Source organism: Hoplias malabaricus, chromosome 1 (genome assembly GCF_029633855.1).
Source record: "Hoplias malabaricus isolate fHopMal1 chromosome 1, fHopMal1.hap1, whole genome shotgun sequence".
Classification (NCBI taxonomy): Eukaryota; Metazoa; Chordata; class Actinopteri; order Characiformes; family Erythrinidae; genus Hoplias; species Hoplias malabaricus.
Window position 1 is genome coordinate 26,060,482 of NC_089800.1, and position 18,049 is coordinate 26,078,530.

General features: G+C 36.8%; 2 protein-coding genes across 4 annotated transcripts in view; both read left to right on the forward strand.

The window, feature by feature from the left end:
• Positions 1 to 1,972: 1,972 nt before the first annotated feature.
• n4bp2l2 (NEDD4 binding protein 2-like 2) lies at positions 1,973 to 9,039 on the forward strand. Of its 2 annotated transcripts, XM_066660717.1 has the most exons (7): positions 1,973 to 2,188; positions 2,410 to 2,561; positions 3,723 to 4,654; positions 4,926 to 5,050; positions 6,361 to 6,449; positions 6,598 to 6,674; positions 7,961 to 9,039. In XM_066660717.1, the coding sequence occupies exons 3-7, from the start codon at positions 3,723 to 3,725 to the stop codon at positions 8,121 to 8,123; spliced, it is 1,386 nt and encodes a 461-aa protein (XP_066516814.1). In that variant the 5' UTR covers positions 1,973 to 2,188; positions 2,410 to 2,561; the 3' UTR covers positions 8,124 to 9,039. The 2 variants fall into 2 exon arrangements, with proteins under 2 accessions (XP_066516814.1, XP_066516822.1); XM_066660725.1 differs by lacking the exon at positions 2,410 to 2,561.
• A 751-nt stretch (positions 9,040 to 9,790) lies between these two features.
• Positions 9,791 to 18,049, forward strand: part of pds5b (PDS5 cohesin associated factor B) — a 28,623-nt gene continuing 20,364 nt past the window's right edge. For both annotated transcript variants that reach the window (XM_066660695.1, XM_066660705.1), the window contains exons 1-5: positions 9,791 to 9,945; positions 15,894 to 16,020; positions 16,555 to 16,758; positions 17,242 to 17,328; positions 17,422 to 17,519. In XM_066660695.1, the coding sequence (XP_066516792.1) occupies positions 15,913 to 16,020; positions 16,555 to 16,758; positions 17,242 to 17,328; positions 17,422 to 17,519 (497 nt within the window). In that variant the 5' untranslated portion in view covers positions 9,791 to 9,945; positions 15,894 to 15,912. The remainder of the gene's footprint in view (positions 9,946 to 15,893; positions 16,021 to 16,554; positions 16,759 to 17,241; positions 17,329 to 17,421; positions 17,520 to 18,049) is intronic.

Below are 18,049 nucleotides of genomic sequence, written 5' to 3' on the forward strand. Positions count from 1 at the left end.
GGGATTTCAGTTAAAAACCAATTCAAACAGCCACTGTCTTTCAGATTCTTATTCTCACAGCACAGCAAATTCCACTTGATATTCTGTTTGATTGTGCCTTTGGGAATATTAGAGACTGCCTCGTATAGGCCAAGGCTATGATCATCAAAAGGCTAAGATATTAATATTAAACATTAATGCATGCCCCATTTTGCACGTCACATGAACACTTATCTTTTGCAATGATAGGATAGAAACTTATTGTATATACTTAGTGTCAAATGACAGTGGCTGAGCTCCAGTGTGTAAATTTAACTAAAACTGCCCATGTTACGTACAATATACTCCACTTGACATTCATACACCCAGAGTAAAATGGTTTCTGTGAACTGAATGCAGTGAGTGTACATTATTTCAACCCTATATTTAATAGACAATAGAACAAAGACAATATTTCAAATGTTGAAAACAACTTTAATGCTTTTTGAAAAATGTTTGCCCATTTTTAATCTGATGCCAGCAACACATTCCAAAAAAGATGGGATGGGGAATATTCCATTTTTTTTTTTTATAAACATTATGTCTCTTAACTTGTCTCCCTTGCCCTTGCATTTCGTGTGACACACTCCTACATATATAAAGAGGTAATTTGGCATAGGGCAGTGAGTCAGTGACATGATTGGTTTTAAAAAGTGTGTCACAGGAGGTGCAGGGGAGACGAGACAGCAGAAGCATGTGACGAGATGTAATGTTTACTGTATATAAAACGAACAACAGATAATTCTTAACCACTCACTAGTGTGGGGTGTGGCTGGAGACAGGAGGGAATACAGAGCACACAGGACCCAAACAGAGGCTAAGACAAAGTGGAACTGCACATTGCTGCCTCTGAAGCAGAGAATTATTGTATGTAATTCTATAGCTCTTTCAGAGTCAGCAATAATAAATCAAGTGTGCAAAATTTACTTCTTTAGAATCTGCTTCAGGCAGCTGAAGTATATTGTATAACAATCTGTAGCCTTCTCTGAGGCAGCAGTCATAAATCAAATGTGCAGGAAAATACGTCTACAGAATCTGCCTCAGAGGCAGAGACAATTCTGCAGTTCTTTCAGAGTCACATTATCCTCAATTCAAGCTAAACAAAATACTGAATTTTTTATAGACACTTCTAACAAATCATGAAACAGAGCTAAGTGTAGAGTATTGCACATTTATTTTTCCAGAATAATTTCTGGCAGTCAACCACCAGCTGGAGCTTTACTGGTTTATGGTGCCGAAAATTTCTGCCCAACACGTTTTAACCAGTCACATTCATTCCTGCCTTTTTAGGCTGGTAACTTCTTTGATCCTTCTGCCTCAAAGACAGCGCGGCCTTCAGTAGTGATTTTGCACATATATCTTTGGAACAGAGGGAATTTTTTCAGACGTCAGAAACACTTTCCATTTCCCATTGGATTGTGAGACAATGTCCATCATAATAAATAATCGGTTCTTTTTTAGTATACTGACTTTGACATGTAACTCTACTACATTCGCAGAAACTGGTCAGTATTATTAAGTGTGCAATTGGGATGCACCCTAAGTTAGAGTAAATAAACATGCAATGTTTTCTGGAGGCAAAACAGATATTTGGCAAGCTAAATGTATACATAAATCATATTTGCATAAATATGAATAGCCCTCCACAATTTTAAGCAAACTGCAGGCCTATGCACTATATGGGTGTAGTGTGTACAAACAAGTGTGCTAGAAGGGTGTAGTGCGCTAGTGTACACATTCCAACTGAAACATACCCAGTGTTCAAGCTGGCACATTAATGGCCTGGCACTGCGCGCGAATTAGGCTGTTGGAACATTTTTAAATTGTTAATTATTTATTCATTCGTTTTTTATTTTAAACATTTTAGTTTTAAAGTTCCATTTTTCTTCTGCGCAGCTTTTGTTTTGTCGTACGTTTTCTACATTTCCTCAATAACCGGATGCTCCCCTTCGGTGGCGAATGGCTGGTGTAGGGTACTACGGTGTGTAGTGGGTTTTATAGCGGTGAATTGAAGGAGATTTGTTTATGGACGCGTTAATATTTTGGCCGGGTTCATTGTCGTTAGGTCAAATAATTTCTCGCCTGTGGACTATGAGGATCTCCTCAGGAATTGTGTCTTAAACCGGTTTGTTATTGTTGGAAGCGGCCGCCGAGTTTGCGTTTATAAACGGTGAGACCTGTTCTATTGATAAACACGGAAAACCAGTGTTAAGCTTTAAAGAACTATGTGGGTATATAACAAACTGGTGGGCAAATATTCGCTGTTTTCTACATTGCCAGAAAAACCCTTGGAGATACGGGGTACTCTGTAAATATAGGTTACTGAAATGAACTAGTGTATAGCTAAAAGTTCACTTCTAGTTTTTCTGACTGCTGTTCTGTGTTTTCAAGATAGCGAAATTATTCTGGTCCTGGTGTGGCCCGTGACCGTAGATTTATTGATCTGCTTCGGGTTAACTGGGGAAAACACAGCTGTAAATTCTCCACCGCCATATTTTTGAGGTCTTCGTGTTGGAGCCCCGCCCCCATGATTTGATTGACAGGTGGGTGATGACCATTGAAACGAAATTGAAAATAAAAAGGGTACAGGCGCTGTTTACACATTTATATTTGAATTCTGCCGCCTTCAACCCGCGGTGGAGTTTGCAAATTAGATATGTTAAACCTGCATATCTAGTCCAGCAGTTTTTATATATGAGTGGGGTATTTTTATTCATACAGTCATAAGTCTTGAGCACCTAAGATAATCATTATTTAAAATAATATATCTTCTCAATAAGCATGGCGCTTGTATAAAATGATATATAATTAAGACAAATATAAAAACCAATACAGTAATATGCATAACCCCCCCCCCAAAAAAAACAAACAAAAAAAAAACAAAAAACAATAAGTAGTAGACCAGTTGTGAGCTAGTGTAAAAATCAATGTAAACAGTGTTAAAAAATAAAAAGTTTTCTTTCCACATATTTCTCTTTGATCATATGGATTTGTTAAATCAACAGCACACTTGCTGTAACATAATGAAGTATTTACTAAGAAGTCCTAATTTTCATGGCACATTTGCCACTAGGAATGCATCACATGAGGATCACATAAACATTTCTTACCAGAAGTCACTTTTGCCAAAAGCCAGTTTGGTTAATATAGTGTGCAATCAGTAAGTCAGCAGTGCCACGTCTTTGTTTAAATGGAAGTAACTGGAATTGTGTAATTGTAATATATTTAAATTTAATATTAAAGATGTATTCCACTTTAGTCGTTCTATGGAGAAAGTGGTAGATCCCTGCTGAGAGCTGCTAGACCTGTTGAAGGGCACTAAAATTATTTCAGTAAGAACATTTTGTACCTATAAAAATGTAGATATATTAAAAAGTTATTGGAAGGAGCTTTGATATTCAGTTTTGCACATACCAGTTGTGGTATTTTTCTTTGTTTTAAACCCACTGTGCATGCAGGTTCAGCACTGTTAAGCATAGAAATATACAATTAGTTTCTTTTGGCAAGTCTATTAATGTTGCATTCACCCATTACAGTAAATGACATTTGATGGCAAGATAGAACCCGGGGATGCTACAGCAACCTGTAGCCAATATGTGTATAGTGTGTATTTTGAGCAATAAATGGATCTGTAAGAAATTTCAAGTAATCAGAGACTCATTCAACTTACATTTATCCTAATCACTTTTATACATTTTTTCCAGATGCCTAATGTTAGTTCAAGGAAATCTTCTCGTCCACCTGTGAGTGGAAATGTAGACGATCCACTGAATCCTGATCACGAAACTCCATACCAGACTGTGGAATTACCTCATACTGGACTTTATAAACAGCAGGGTATACTGGACAACCTATGTGAAGATCAGCCCTCAAGGGATGACGGGAATGAATGTGGACATGAGAAAAGCAGAGAAGAGGTCATTAAAGAGATAGCAATCAGCAGCGCTGCTTTTATTGGCCCAGTCTGTCGACCAGACACAACAATAGAGGAGAAGCTGAATGACTTTTACAAAGAGCTTGAGGAAATTGACCAGAAAGATGTTTTGGATGGAAGTGCAGGAGTTAAAGAGGATCTCTCTCAGCCTTGTGCCCCAGCACCGAGGCTTTCTCCCAAAAAGGAGACTAGAGAAACTGAACATAACAATGCTTATAGGCCTTATCCAGCTACTCGACCTCAAAGGGACAATGGAAACAATAGAACGTGGAGGCCTCAATCACACAATGATATGACATGGTATTGTTCAGACTCTCATAACAACCAAAATCAATGGCAGCAAACCCCACACAGACTTCAGCATGACCCATCAAGACTCCCGTTTCCTGGCCCACACCATTTTTATCCTCCACCACCGCATGGGAATCCCATGCAACCTCTGCATTTCCAGCCTCAGCTAAGTGATTACAGTCATGCTGACAACAGCAGCTGGTCCTTATGGGAAAGGCCTAATTTTCCACTTGGTTATGACATGAGACTTTCTTCGTCCAACTGCTCTTCGTCATCAGAACTGCATGAAAGAAACTCATATGATTGGCAGTATTATGAGGCGCAAGACCGACACCATCATAACAGTTCCACACCTTTGATTTTGATCCTGATGAGGGGAGTGCCAGGATCCGGCAAAACAACTCTGGCAAAGTGAGTAAGAACAATGCTGGTTAAGACTATGGCCTCATATATTAATCTCTAATTTGTGGGATGACAATGTACTTAGAATGTAACGACAATATGTCAAAATGGTACAGAGCTATACTATATGATTTATTTGAAACCTATGAATTCCTAGCTTGGTAGGTGTTAAGCAGGCCACTGATGCTTATCGTATTCCACCAAACGACATTGTTCATTGTTTCACTCATTTAAACTCATTTATACTCAGATTAACACAGCGACTTGTTAATTCTTTCAGAGAAATATTGTCCAGTGGTCCAAATGGGCTTATACTGAGCACAGATGACTACTTTTTTCAAAAGGGCGGCTATTTCTTTGATCCAACTCTGCTTGGAGATGCACATGACTGGAATCAGAAGAGAGGCAAGTATATTACTGTTTGTCTACACAAAACAAATCATTTATATGACTTGTATTTTAAGCCATGAGACAGTTTAAGACCAAGATTTGCCTTTATACTTATGCCCTAATTAATAAATGAAAACTTTATTATTAAAAATATTGGGCTCATCTTCTTTGCCTGTAAGGTTGGAGATTTTGGCTTGGCTTTACTAGTTTAATACAGGTTGGGTAAACTGACATTGCTTTGGCAAAGCAAAGTCCAAATTGCCCCAAAAGGTCCACAGCATGAGCAGTAGAAAGAAACAAGATAATGTTAATTTAACCCAGTTTTGTCCACCAATCTTTGCTAATTAAAATAGTTATGGATCTGATGTTTCTCCTGCAAAACCTAGCAGGTTGGAAGAGGTTGACTAAGGTGTTTAATGTGTACATACACTCCAGGGAGGCAAAACCTGAGATCTTATCCTTTGTCAGATCTATGCCTATGTCAAGTTTTGCTGCAAAATTCATGCACACAACTAATATGTTAAGAAATTGCAGATGAGGCTTCATTTCCATCAGTATGAGAGAAAAGCATGAAATACATCTGTGACATTTTTTTACTTCTTTATGACCTCAAATATGTAAGTAATTCAAGCAAATGCTAGGCTTATGCAATATTGATTTTTTCCCCTTGGTTACTTACCATTTAAAAAACACTGTTGGTGTGAATGTTTTTTGAAAAATCAGAGAGATACGTGTTGACAAGTGAAATATCTGTGGCCTTGTAATTTATACTGGTTTTCCAGAGCTGTCTCCAGCTCCTCAAAGCGCCTCTTCAGCTGTGTTCACACAGTTCATAACGTGATATATTGTACTACGTATTTTCGCATAATACTTGGTATTATATTTTCTAACTGTTGTCAGCCGCAACGTACACTTAGTGAGTTTTCACTCTGCTTGTTCCCAGCTCACGTTTTCCCATTCTCTCTTTCTCTCCCCACACACATAGGGCAGTTCCTATTTACCTTACCAAGGCCATGAATCAGAAAAACTACCTGGTTTAGTGAAACACTGAAACAGACTGCCTGAAAATTATGTGCACAAAAACATGCTACAATATAATATATAATAAAACTGGAATCAATGTCAGTAGGTATCATGGTTGTTAATTTTAGCTTATAGTGGCAAGTTTTTTAATTGAATTAGTTTAGTATAATAAGGCTGAATGCTATAACGCAGCAGAGCTGGAAGAAACCCGGTTGTTTAATACGCACACCTGCATTAGTAAACATACATCTGTTTTAGTCTCTATATGAGGTATTAATAAATGGTTTCCACATTTTTTTCAGCTAAGGAAGCAATGTTGGAGGGTCGTTCACCTGTTATTATTGACAACACAAATGTTAAGGCTTGGGAAATGAAGCCCTATGTAGCATTGGTAAGTTGAACACATGCCTGGCTGTTGTATGACTTTCCTAAAGTATGTCAAGCGTCATTTGTCCAGTACATGTATTTCTAACCAAGTGATCACTGGTTTTAAATGCAGAATTTCTTATTTACGTTTCATACTCCCTTGCATTTTGCAGGCTTTGCACTATGGATATAGAGTTGAGTTTGTTGAGCCTGACACCAGTTGGAAATGTGATCCTATTGAGCTAGAAAAGTAAGTGCATATTTTTGGACATGTATTGCTCCAGGGAGACTAAATCTGTAATTGTCGGCTAATTAGATTAATGTTGGTCCTGCGGGTACATAATACGCATGTAGAAATTATGCCCTACAAATAAGTAGTGACTTTGCTACATGTATTACATATTTACATCAATGTGCCAGAGATTTTCCCTGTTAATTTATATTGAACATTCCTGATCTTTGTTTCAGCTTCCATTAGCTTCACCACTCATAAGCCTTATACCCCTTGCCCCTAACAGAGATTTTATCAAAGCTATGCTTAGATTAAATAATCTTTATTTCTTGTCCGAGAGACCTAGCAAATGAAAGCCAGCCAGTGAGCTAAAGAAAACATTTCTCTTTTGAGTGTAATGGAATTGGGAGTAATAGCTTAAAAATGGAAAGAAAGGGAAGCAGGATATCACTGTTCCCTTAGGCAACTAAAGAAGTTACAACTTTACTCATAATGAGAGAATTCAAGTCTCTTTTCCTTGCCAAAAATCCACATTGTTTATCCCTTTTTCCACAGCTCTTTCCATTCTCAGTAGAACAGAAGGGCAAAAAAACATAACTCAGGATAATAAACATGTATTAGGCAGTGATTTAAAGTATTTTTAATATCAGACTAATCTAGAGGGCTTTGACAATGAAAGTTCATACCATCTTGAAGAAAGCAAACCTACAAGACTCACCTGATTTCTTAAAGTCAGCATGAATCCATTGGTACAGAACTGAACAATCCTAAATATAATCAATCGCACCACTGTGTTTAGCAGTATTTTTGCCACCCTGGCCTTAGAGGCACACTGATCTGCACATTTTAGTATTTACCCTGCTCCCAGCCTCCTTCATCAATGAGAAGACGTAGTGCACATCCAGGACCATAAAACACTAGTTTCCAAAAAGTAACACTGTAATATATTCCCTTTTTTTTTAACTTAAAACTTTGCTGGATATCTAAAGTTATGCTTAAAGATGGTATAATTACAAACATTTTAGACACAATGCAAGCACCTTGGAGCTGGCTTGAAACTGACATATATTTAGCCACTTGCTCACTCAACTTATATTTAGTAAAAAGCTCCTTAAAAGGCATTCTTCTGTGTTTCAGTGACACAGTATGCCCTTAATATTTTACACTTCATGGCCTAGGACTTGCTTATGAACACAACCTGGAATTATATATATTTATATAGAAAGAGATGTGTATGTATATGTGTATATGTATATGTATGAGATACGCATTGTTCCAGTCTAATAATAAACTGGTTTTATTAGGAGAAATACTCATGGGGTTCCAAGGGAGTCTATAGCGAAGATGCTGGATCGATTTGACCTACCTATCAACGTGGATGTTGTGATGAATTCCTGGGAGCCTCCTCATAAAAGCAAAGATCGCCATTCCAAACCATACGGACAGACAAGATTTGAATACATATAAGTCTTTCACAAATTGAAAAATGAAAAGTATTTCTTTTTACTTACTGAAGAAATTGTAAACATTTTTGAACAATTTTTTAACGCTTTGTAAAGATATTTGTGATATTTTTAACCATCCTGTATGTTATAGGTAAATGTTTTTTTATATGTTTATATTTTTACAAGAAATTTGTATGAAATATGTTTAAAGATTTCTAGTTTCTTTACATAAACCACTCTGACTCTTGTTATTGTTTTATCTTACACTTGTAATTAATATATTGTCGCCATTGAAGAAGTTCGTTACTTGAAGTAATCGTATCATCACTGATATTTATAATCAGCAGTTCATTTTTTGTTTTTTACTTTAAGCGATTTTGGACTGACGATGTAATTCTATGCATTTTAAGACACTGGGTATATACCAAGAATTTTTTTTTTTATTATTATTATTATTATTTACCTCAGATTGTTTTCACTCTTGAGGGTCAAGGGTTTTTCAGGACTTTGATTTGGAAATGATGAGTGAATCTTTCAGCTGAATGCTTGTGTCTGATTAAAACCATGTGTAGATACCCAATGACTGGTATGTGTGGCAGTATCTCTGCTCTGAATTAGTGTGCTGTTAATGTCACTTGGTGAGTATTGAATAGATAAAATGTAAGACTGAGGTTGGCTTAGGGAGAGAAATCATGGAATTGGGAATGTGTTTGTATTGATTTATATTTGTGCCTGTGTGTACTCAATTCTTGCTTAATTCAAATTACGGATTAGTTTTTGGACACGTCTAAAATCTCCAAATTAAGGTTTTTATACTGAGCATGAGACTGTTGCCTTGTCCAACAATATTATTAGAAATTACCAAATATACATTTTCAATAGTATTAGTACTATTCACAATAAGGTTTAGTCTGTTTTTTTTGGCTAAAGTGTTTGGGAATGAAGGGTTTATTTGGTTGCTTTAGGTGGAAAGGTCCTCTGTCCAAATGGCTGGTGTGTTGCCTTGATTAATTGTTCTGTAGCCTGTGTGTTGACTGCAATATAGGTTTAAATCAGAAGGGTATGGTGCTTTCTGTAGTTTTGTTGATCTGTTCTTACTGTATGTTTTAATCTGAAAAGTGTGTCTCTGGTCTTTGTGCTTTGGGGTTACATTTGTTGCTTTGGTAGGAAGATTTGTGTTGTTACTGCAGGATTTTGTGTGTTGATATGGCTAAAAGTTGTATGTTTACTGGCTGCAGGTTTTTGAATTAGTCTAAGGCTTAGTCTACAGTTTTGGCTGGAGTCTAAAATTTTAGTCTGAGGGCTGTGGCATTTGCTTTTGTCTGAAACCTGGGGCTCTGTCAGAGTAAATTAGTTGTCAGTTGCTTTGGCTACAGCGTTTGGGGTTTAGTCAGTGGGGGTTAGTTAGGGATTAATCATTTTCTTTGTATGTTTTGGGTTATTGGTAAGCAGCCCTTACTGAAAGCCCCGTGGTCTGTGTTTTGGCTGTAGGATTAGGGGTGTGCTCTAAAGCATCTGTTTTCTGTGTCTTCGACTGCAGGGTTTACGGTTTAATCTTTAGTTTTTGTTTGCACGTATTGCGTGTTTGGTCAGTGAACGGTCAGTGGGGTTTAATCTCAAGTGTTTATCCTATGTTCGGTTTGGGGTTTAGTCTGTGGCATTGGTCGAGAGCTAGGTAGTCTTGGTGTAGCCTCGTCTCTGCAGATGTCGCTGTTGACCCGCGGTGATGATAGTAAAGCGTTCGCTGGATTGGTGCAGGCGGCGGACAAATTGGCGCCATTTTGAAGCCGAAAGGAGGATCAGAGTTGGTGGGAGAAGCGATTGGCTGCACGTCCACAAATACGGTACATTTTTATACTAAATAATTAGGCAACGCGGTACACGTTTTAATTATGCGAGAGGAAAATGGCATACAACGTGCGTTCTAACAGCCTGTGTTGTGTTTTAGCGCTAAAGCTGCCTATGAATAATGATGTCCATTCTTTCGTGGAGCTGAAGTTGGCTTATTCGCCTGCTCGTTTTTCGAATTTTCCGTTCCACCTTAAACGGTGCAGCAGTTCCATTCTGCCGCCCGAGGCACCAGAATGTAATTGCTGCACTATTTAAGGTGGGACGGAAAATTCGAAAAACGAACAGACGAAGAAGCACACATCAGTTCCGTTGTTAGCGAATTCTTTTTTCTGTTCTCTATTTATTGTGCACATTTTCATTAACATGGTCTGATTTTATGTTTTTATTCAACCTGACTGCTTGCATGCTTGTGTGTTTGTTTGTTTGACTGTTAGCTTTAGCGCTGTAGCTTGTTAGCCAGCGAGGTTAGCTGTTTATACTAGTGTCCCAGCAGAGCACCCCCACATGAAAAGCTTTAGGATTTTTTGCTGCTATTTTTAACAATAAACATTTTTAATACATTTCATTATCCCGATTCTCTTTGGGTCTAGAATCGGTCGGAAACTAAATCGGTTTCTTGTGGAGAGTGCAGTTGTGGGATTCCTAACTGTTAGCTATTATTCTAGCTGTCATATGCCTTTATTTTCTAGTGAGGACAAATGTAATGTGACTGTGCAGAAGTCCGAGACAATTCTATTTAAAATAAAATCTGTTTGTCCTCTGAGATCATTTTCTTAGGCGTACACCCATATTAAATTTAAATGGCATTAATACAACAAGTGATGGTATTCCTGTCAGTGTGACTGTTTAACCATTTCCAAACCTCTTGAGAAGAAAGTCCTATATAGGTGGTGCCTAGTAAAAACATATACCTGAAATACTTCATTTACATTAACTCAAGTGATTTAGCAAATTCATAACCTTGCTTTTTTCTGCATTTATCCACTAATTTATTTGATAGAAAATCGACTAATCACATTTTCATCGCAGTATTGTTTATAGAAATCAGTCATTTCCACGCCAAACCGTTCAGTCCTCTTAGCATTAACGCATTTCTGTCCATAACTGGAATATTACATTTTCTTTGGCCCATATGAAACCTAGTACCTGATTGTATTTAATTCAGCTATATATTTAAGTGGTTACCCAAGCTATGACTATTAATGACACTGCTCTAGTGCCTTAAGTATAGATGAGTTGGTTTGATCATTGTCAGAATGTAGAGTTAGAAACACCTGAAGAAGATTTCAGGGAGTAACTGAGTGTATTATACTTGCAGACATAAGATAATGAAACACCTGCTTTATTGGACTGATATATTATAATGGTCTGAATATGATTTCAAGATGAAACTGCAGTGGACTGTATTTGCAGGAGCAGTCAAATTAAATACATCATTCATTTGATGTAATTGTGTTGTTGTTTTGCATATCTGATGATCGGTTGATCAATTTGATACATTGTATGTATGATCAAATGGAAAAAATAATAACTAGGAACTGGTGTGGAACTGCAGCAGGGACAGACAAGACTGGACACCACAAAGTTTATTTAATGTCCAGTAGGCTATATAAGGTTGTTAAAGGGCTCAGATATGCTAAATTACTAGTAAAAAAAAAAATACAAATAGTAATAACAGTGTATATTGTTGTGATTACCAAAAAAAAAACCCCTACATTAAAAATAAATAAATAAAGAAGAGCATGAGGCAATTCTCAAATAAATTTTATTGGGCATAACCTATTTAATAAAGTTAATGAACACATGCTCTCTAGACTGATGCTTTCTTCTGCTGTTTGTTTATTTTTATAAAAATCTAAAGCTGCCAGGTATATAAAGTTAACTGTCACTATCCTCATGGGTATAACTCATTATATACAAACATTGGGAAAAATATGCTAACACTGAAATTCTGAAGTGTAGTATTACTGACGTATTCTGCTACAGATTAAGCATTGTCTAGCACTATCTTAAACAGTGCAGACTGTAGGGAGAAAGCAGATGATGTTCTTGTACTCCGGTGTAGACCAAGGCATCTGTAGATGAGGATTATGAAGTACTGCACAGATGCTGACCATGCTCACCTCACATTTGCATTTAAATTAAGATACTTAAACCTGCAAGGGTGTTTTGGATTGATTGCTGTGGTGCAGGTGTTGCCTGTGTTAGTCATTTACTGTAGACTACTCATTTTTATGTGTTATGTTGTACTTTTTATTTGCTCAACAACAAATCAATTGTGTTCTGTGTCCTGCACTTGTTTGGTCCCATAAATGTCATCGAGTACCAGTTCTAAACATCTGTTAAATCAGAATATCTATCCCATTCCAGTATTTTTAAAGCAGTTATGTGCTGATATCTAATTCTGATTTTATTTTATATCCCTAGAAATTGTTGCTAAATTTTTATGACTTCAATTATATTGATATCTAATCACTTCTTTATTAGATTGTGTATAATGTAGCACAAAAGACTTGACAAATCTTTAGGAGTGGCAGGTGAAATAACCATTTTATGATGCTATGAATTCAATGGCATTTTACTGTAATGTGTCAAGCAGTTGAATGTGCCGTTACAGCTAAGATCAGTTTTAAACTAGAAGCAGTTCACCTTGGCAGGTGACGTGGAATATTTTTATAATGTTTTGGTTCTAAATTAGTGATCAGTTGTGGGGGAAAATGTTATTGCATTTTATTTCCGTTTGGTGAAATCATGCTGCAGCAAACGGCACAAAATAGACTTTAATAACAGCCATGTGCTAACTTTTGTAGGTTTTCTCTGTCTTTTACATTTAGTTTTGATTTTCTAGAACATTATTCCAGAATGCAAATTGCTCAGATCCTCTGGAGCAAATAACTGCTTCAATTGCTATAACAGGTGGACTCTTGATATGAATGCTGTGTAGGCCTGTTGCTCAAGAAAATATTTATCCATTAGCAAGCATTAAAGAGCTTATTTGTTGTCATAGCTAAGACAGATGTGCTTTTGTTTTTCATTTTGAACTAAAATATGTAAAGCTTGCTTGTGTGAAGCAAACAAGAGTTACCAAATGTACAATATTTTTGCTTCATACAAAGATGAATGAAGTAACATTTTGTTAATGTAAGTTTTGTTTTGATATTAAGGTAGACTGGATACACATTACAGGCATCTTGGTAAATTGGTCATGAATGGGGAGTATTTTGTTTCATATTTTAAAAACTTTGCAGTTAAAAGGCAGTGATTTTGTTCCTGATTGTGTAGCCCCACTGGCACAGTTAATGCATTCAGTGTCACCTGTTACAGTGATCTTTACAAGCTACATCACCAACAGCCACAATAAAATCTACAGTGTATTTCTCAACTAGTTTGTGCTCTTCTTATCCACAAACACTGACCAGTAGGGGTGGGAATCACAGGACATATCTCTAGATATGGTATTATCACGGTACATTGTATGCAATAAGAATGACATCACAATACTGCAATACTTAATATATAGCAAGACAATTCTCTATGATACATCATGACATCTGTGTTAATGAAGAGGACAAAATATACAGAAATAAGCAAATACCAAGATTTATGTTATTAATATTGTCAGTTTCACAGAATTTGACAACAAATATGAAAGTGTATAACTACATGCATAGCTTAGCTTACTCATGTCTCTAACACACACACACACACACACACACTCTGGTTACATTTAAAATTAATGTCTACGATTGTGGGGAAATTTAGTACTCTGGTTGTTTACGTTCAGATACTCCACGTCTTTTAAGGTGGAACAGTATAGTTGAGGGGAAAACCTACTGCGGTGTGTGCATGGCTGAAGTTTTACTTGTAGGTCTCTATTCACTCTTTGACTTAAAACAGAAACACATTTTTAACTCGAATTGTTTAGTTCTGTATCAATTTCGGTAATGCAGTTAGTTGTCTCCTGAGTTTGGAGATATTTTCACCCTAAGTGATCCAAAGCAGCAGCTAAACAAGAGCCTAATGGCACCCTACACAGTTCCAATTGTGGACTTCATGTATATACCCTGCATTCAATTGTAGAGCCATGTAACCTCATTCTCTGGAGTGATTGAGAGACACTCAAGATCTTTGGGATAAGTTTTAGTGATGTTTGGTATACAGAACTAATCACACATCAGTACCTGACTTCACTCTAATGCTCCTTTGTCTGAAAGCACTCAATTAGTTACAGCATCCGTGTTCCAACATCTACTGTTAAGCCTTAAACCGAAAATACATTTTCAGTTAAATAAAATATTTAACGTGGATATGTCCACAAGCTAAATTTGATATTCGTATTTGTTGCAACCCTGTTGTAACTGTCTAACAGACTGCAATTTTTTGGTGTCATTAAAGATGCACCAAACTTGTGTACTGTTTAATGTTTTGGGGGCACAACGTAATTAATATTCAAGATTGTTCACATTGTTAACCCTGCTAATAAATTATTATTATTATTATTATTATTTTTTTTGTGATAAGGGATTTTTTTATTCTTGTTGTACAGATCTCATTTTCAGAAAAGATTAGAAACGTCCTACGAGTGAAATTTGTATTTTAAGTGCCTTGAACTTTAATTTAACAGACAAAGGAATATAAACTTAAGTGTTTCAATGATGACCTTAAATTCTGTATTTTGAATGAAAGTAAACAAATTTAGTGGGGAATGTCTGCAACAAACTTGACACAACACACACAAACATGTTTACCACTGTCGCATCACCTTTTCTTTCTAATCATTGGGGAATTGAAGACATTGATTTCTGTATACAAGACTTGAGTCTGTGGTCCTCATTGTCTGCTATCCTCTTCATGAGGCGCCAAACGGGTTTCAATAGGACACAGATCTGGTCTTCTGGCAGACCAGTCAAGCACATGCAGGCTGTGTACACGAAGCCACAATTGTATACAAATATAAGCCTCCACATCAGTGGTACCATTGCATATGTTAAGATCATCCATGCTGTGGGCACTGATGGGCCCCAATGCTATCACAGATGATGGTTTTTGCCATTTTTCTTGTTAACATTGTAGATAGAATTTGATGTCAGTTTTTCACAAAAACATAAGCTGAAATGTGGACTCGTCAGACCACAGAACACATTTCCACTTCCTCTCAGTCTGTCTAGATGACTTTGGGCCCAGAGACTTCACCAGTGTTACTGTGCAAAATTAATATGTAGGTTTTTTTAATACGCAATAATTTACATAATACAACTTCAGGTTGCATTGCATTCAGCAGAGGTTTTACACTCTTGGCCTTTATGCACCAAGATTTCCCCTGACTCCCTGAATCTTTTCATGATAAGAAATTTAAATGGGGAAAAACCTAATTTTTTTTGCAGTCTTGCACTGAAAAACATTCTTTGAACTGACTGATGAGCTCACGAAGTTTGGCACAAAGACTAAGACATTGGTGGATGCTTTTTTTTTTTTTTATATATATATATATACTCAGTCTTGATGATCTCACCTGTTATCTTACCTTTTATCTTCTCTCCTCTGTGTCTTTATTAATTAAAGTTTTTTTTATTTTTAAGTCATTTATTATTATTATAAAGTGTCATTGGGTTTGTGAAAGGCACTATATAAATTGAACTAATTGTTATTATTATTATCAGTTAATCTGCAGAAGTTTCGAAACTGTTATTTGTAAAACTTGGAAAAAAATGTAAAAATTGTTTATCTGTGAAAACCAGATATATATTTTTTGTACTTTTATGAGGTAAATAAAGCTTCAAGCAATTTAACAAATGTATTTATTGCATTTTAGGATATTGTCCCAACTAGAGTCCCAAATGGGTTTGTAACATGAAAACATATATATTTTGGTTTTGTGTCCAAACTTAATACTATAAGATTATATCAAGTGCAAATTTGTCTTGTTTCTTTTTGTTTTCAGTGAGCACTAGTTGGAGAGCATGGCTCACTCCAAGAATCGAGCCACAGATGGCAAGATCACCTACCCGCCGGGGGTTAAGGAGATCTCTGATAAAATCTCAAAGGAAGAGATGGTGCGGAGGCTCAAGGTAAAGATTGGTTTAACTCAAGTATTCATTGGGTCAAGGCTCAGTGTAATGCATATGAGGCTTATACTGGCTGTTGCTTGTAAGGTGAATTGTTGATGGTCATTAAGCTGGACAACAAACTTTCTGTCTTTTGTAAAGTACACAGAAGCAAATTGTTTTATTATTTGAAATGTATTTTGTAGTTCATGTCCCACATTATCTCTGTTGTAGACAGAACAATATCAATAGAGGCACAAGACGGCACATGTTGATATGATAGAAACGCCATAGAAACAGATATTGGCCCTGCTGTAGCTTTAAATAATATCTTTATTACATTTATAATGTAGGGTTAGTAATGTGTAATTTATGGTGATTTTGCACGGCACGGCCTGTACTCTACTCGTCTCTGCTCTTTTGCGTTTTCATTAGGCAAATATGGTACCTGAATGTACTAAACCATAACGGGTAGACCCCACAGACTGCTGGTTAGCCAGAGAGACTTGTCAACACGTGATAAATGTGTTATTGCCTCTGGTGCTGTTTCATTTGTAGATGGTGGTGAAGACCTTTATGGATATGGATCAAGATTCAGAGGAGGAGAAGGAGCTGTACCTGAATCTGGCTCTACACCTGGCATCAGACTTCTTTCTGAAGCACCCAGACAAAGATGTCAGGCTCCTGGTGGCCTGCTGCCTGGCTGACATCTTCCGCATCTATGCCCCAGAGGCACCGTACACATCACCAGATAAGCTAAAAGTAGGAGAGCCTTTCAAAAGCCTACTTTATTGCTATATTAATGCATTACGCTTGTGTTACTAATGAGTAAATTACTTTCTTCTAAACAAACAAGAAAAACATTATTGAACTACTTACTTTTAAATAATGCCTGTAGTTTTACAAATAAAATATTCCAAAAGAGTTCTTTAGTGCAATTCCATAGGGAAAAAATGGCTCCCTAAAAATTCTTCCAAGTTTAAAAAGGTTTTCAGACTTCCATGTGTAATTTCCATGCAAACTTAGTGTTTGATACTAACTGATTTCTAAGGGCATAGCATGTTTGTTAGAGTTTTTGAATAGTTCAGAAAGGTTATTTTTAATGCCGTTCGCCTTTGTGCCGTAGATCAATGATAACATAGTTTTAGTGCTTAGTCATTGAAGAAAACATTACCAGTTTAAGAGTAGTTGATTCCACAGGACTTCAAATAATTAGCTTATGTTTCTGTCATCTTCTCCCCTCAGGATATATTTATGTTCATAACTCGACAACTGAAAGGATTGGAGGATACCAAAAGCGCTCAATTCAATCGATATTTCTACTTATTGGAAGTAGGTGCCAAAGATGTTCAGTTCATTTTAACTCAGCTATATACTGGGTGCATTGCAATGTTTGATTTTTCCACTTTTCTTGTGCTTTGACAGAATATTGCTTGGGTGAAATCCTACAACATCTGCTTTGAGTTGGAGGACAGCAATGAAATATTTACTCAACTCTACAGAACCCTGTTCCAAGTGATCAAGTGAGTCTCTGCTTTCCTATATAGATACAGCTTTATGTGCTTTCCACACACATCTCCAGCATCTCTCCATGATGTCTATTATTCTGTATCACTATTCGTGCCCACATTTAGCTCATGGCTGTTGTCCTCCTTTGATTGTAATTCAGAAGTGCACTGCTGTAGTTTACCGCACACTGATGTAAATGGAAAGCTCTGGCTTATTCATTATGTTGTAATGAGCTGTCAGCCTCCTGTCCACTGGTATCATTTCCCTGAATGCAGTTCCGTTGACACTGTGTGTGCACGAGTCCCAGGTGGGACCCCTCATTGGGTTTGCTGTGTAAAAGCTGTTTGTAAGGGTGATTCATTTCGTTCTCTGTTGTTCGCCCAGCTGGAAATGTTCTCACCTAAGGGAACGCAATGGAGAGCTGATGAGCTCATGTGTAAATGGGCTTAAAAAATGCCGTAAAAGCTTCTCTTCTACGTTTTAATAATGCTGTAAATGAAACATGTTGAAAAACTGAATGGAGATTAGCTGTTTCTACGCTAGT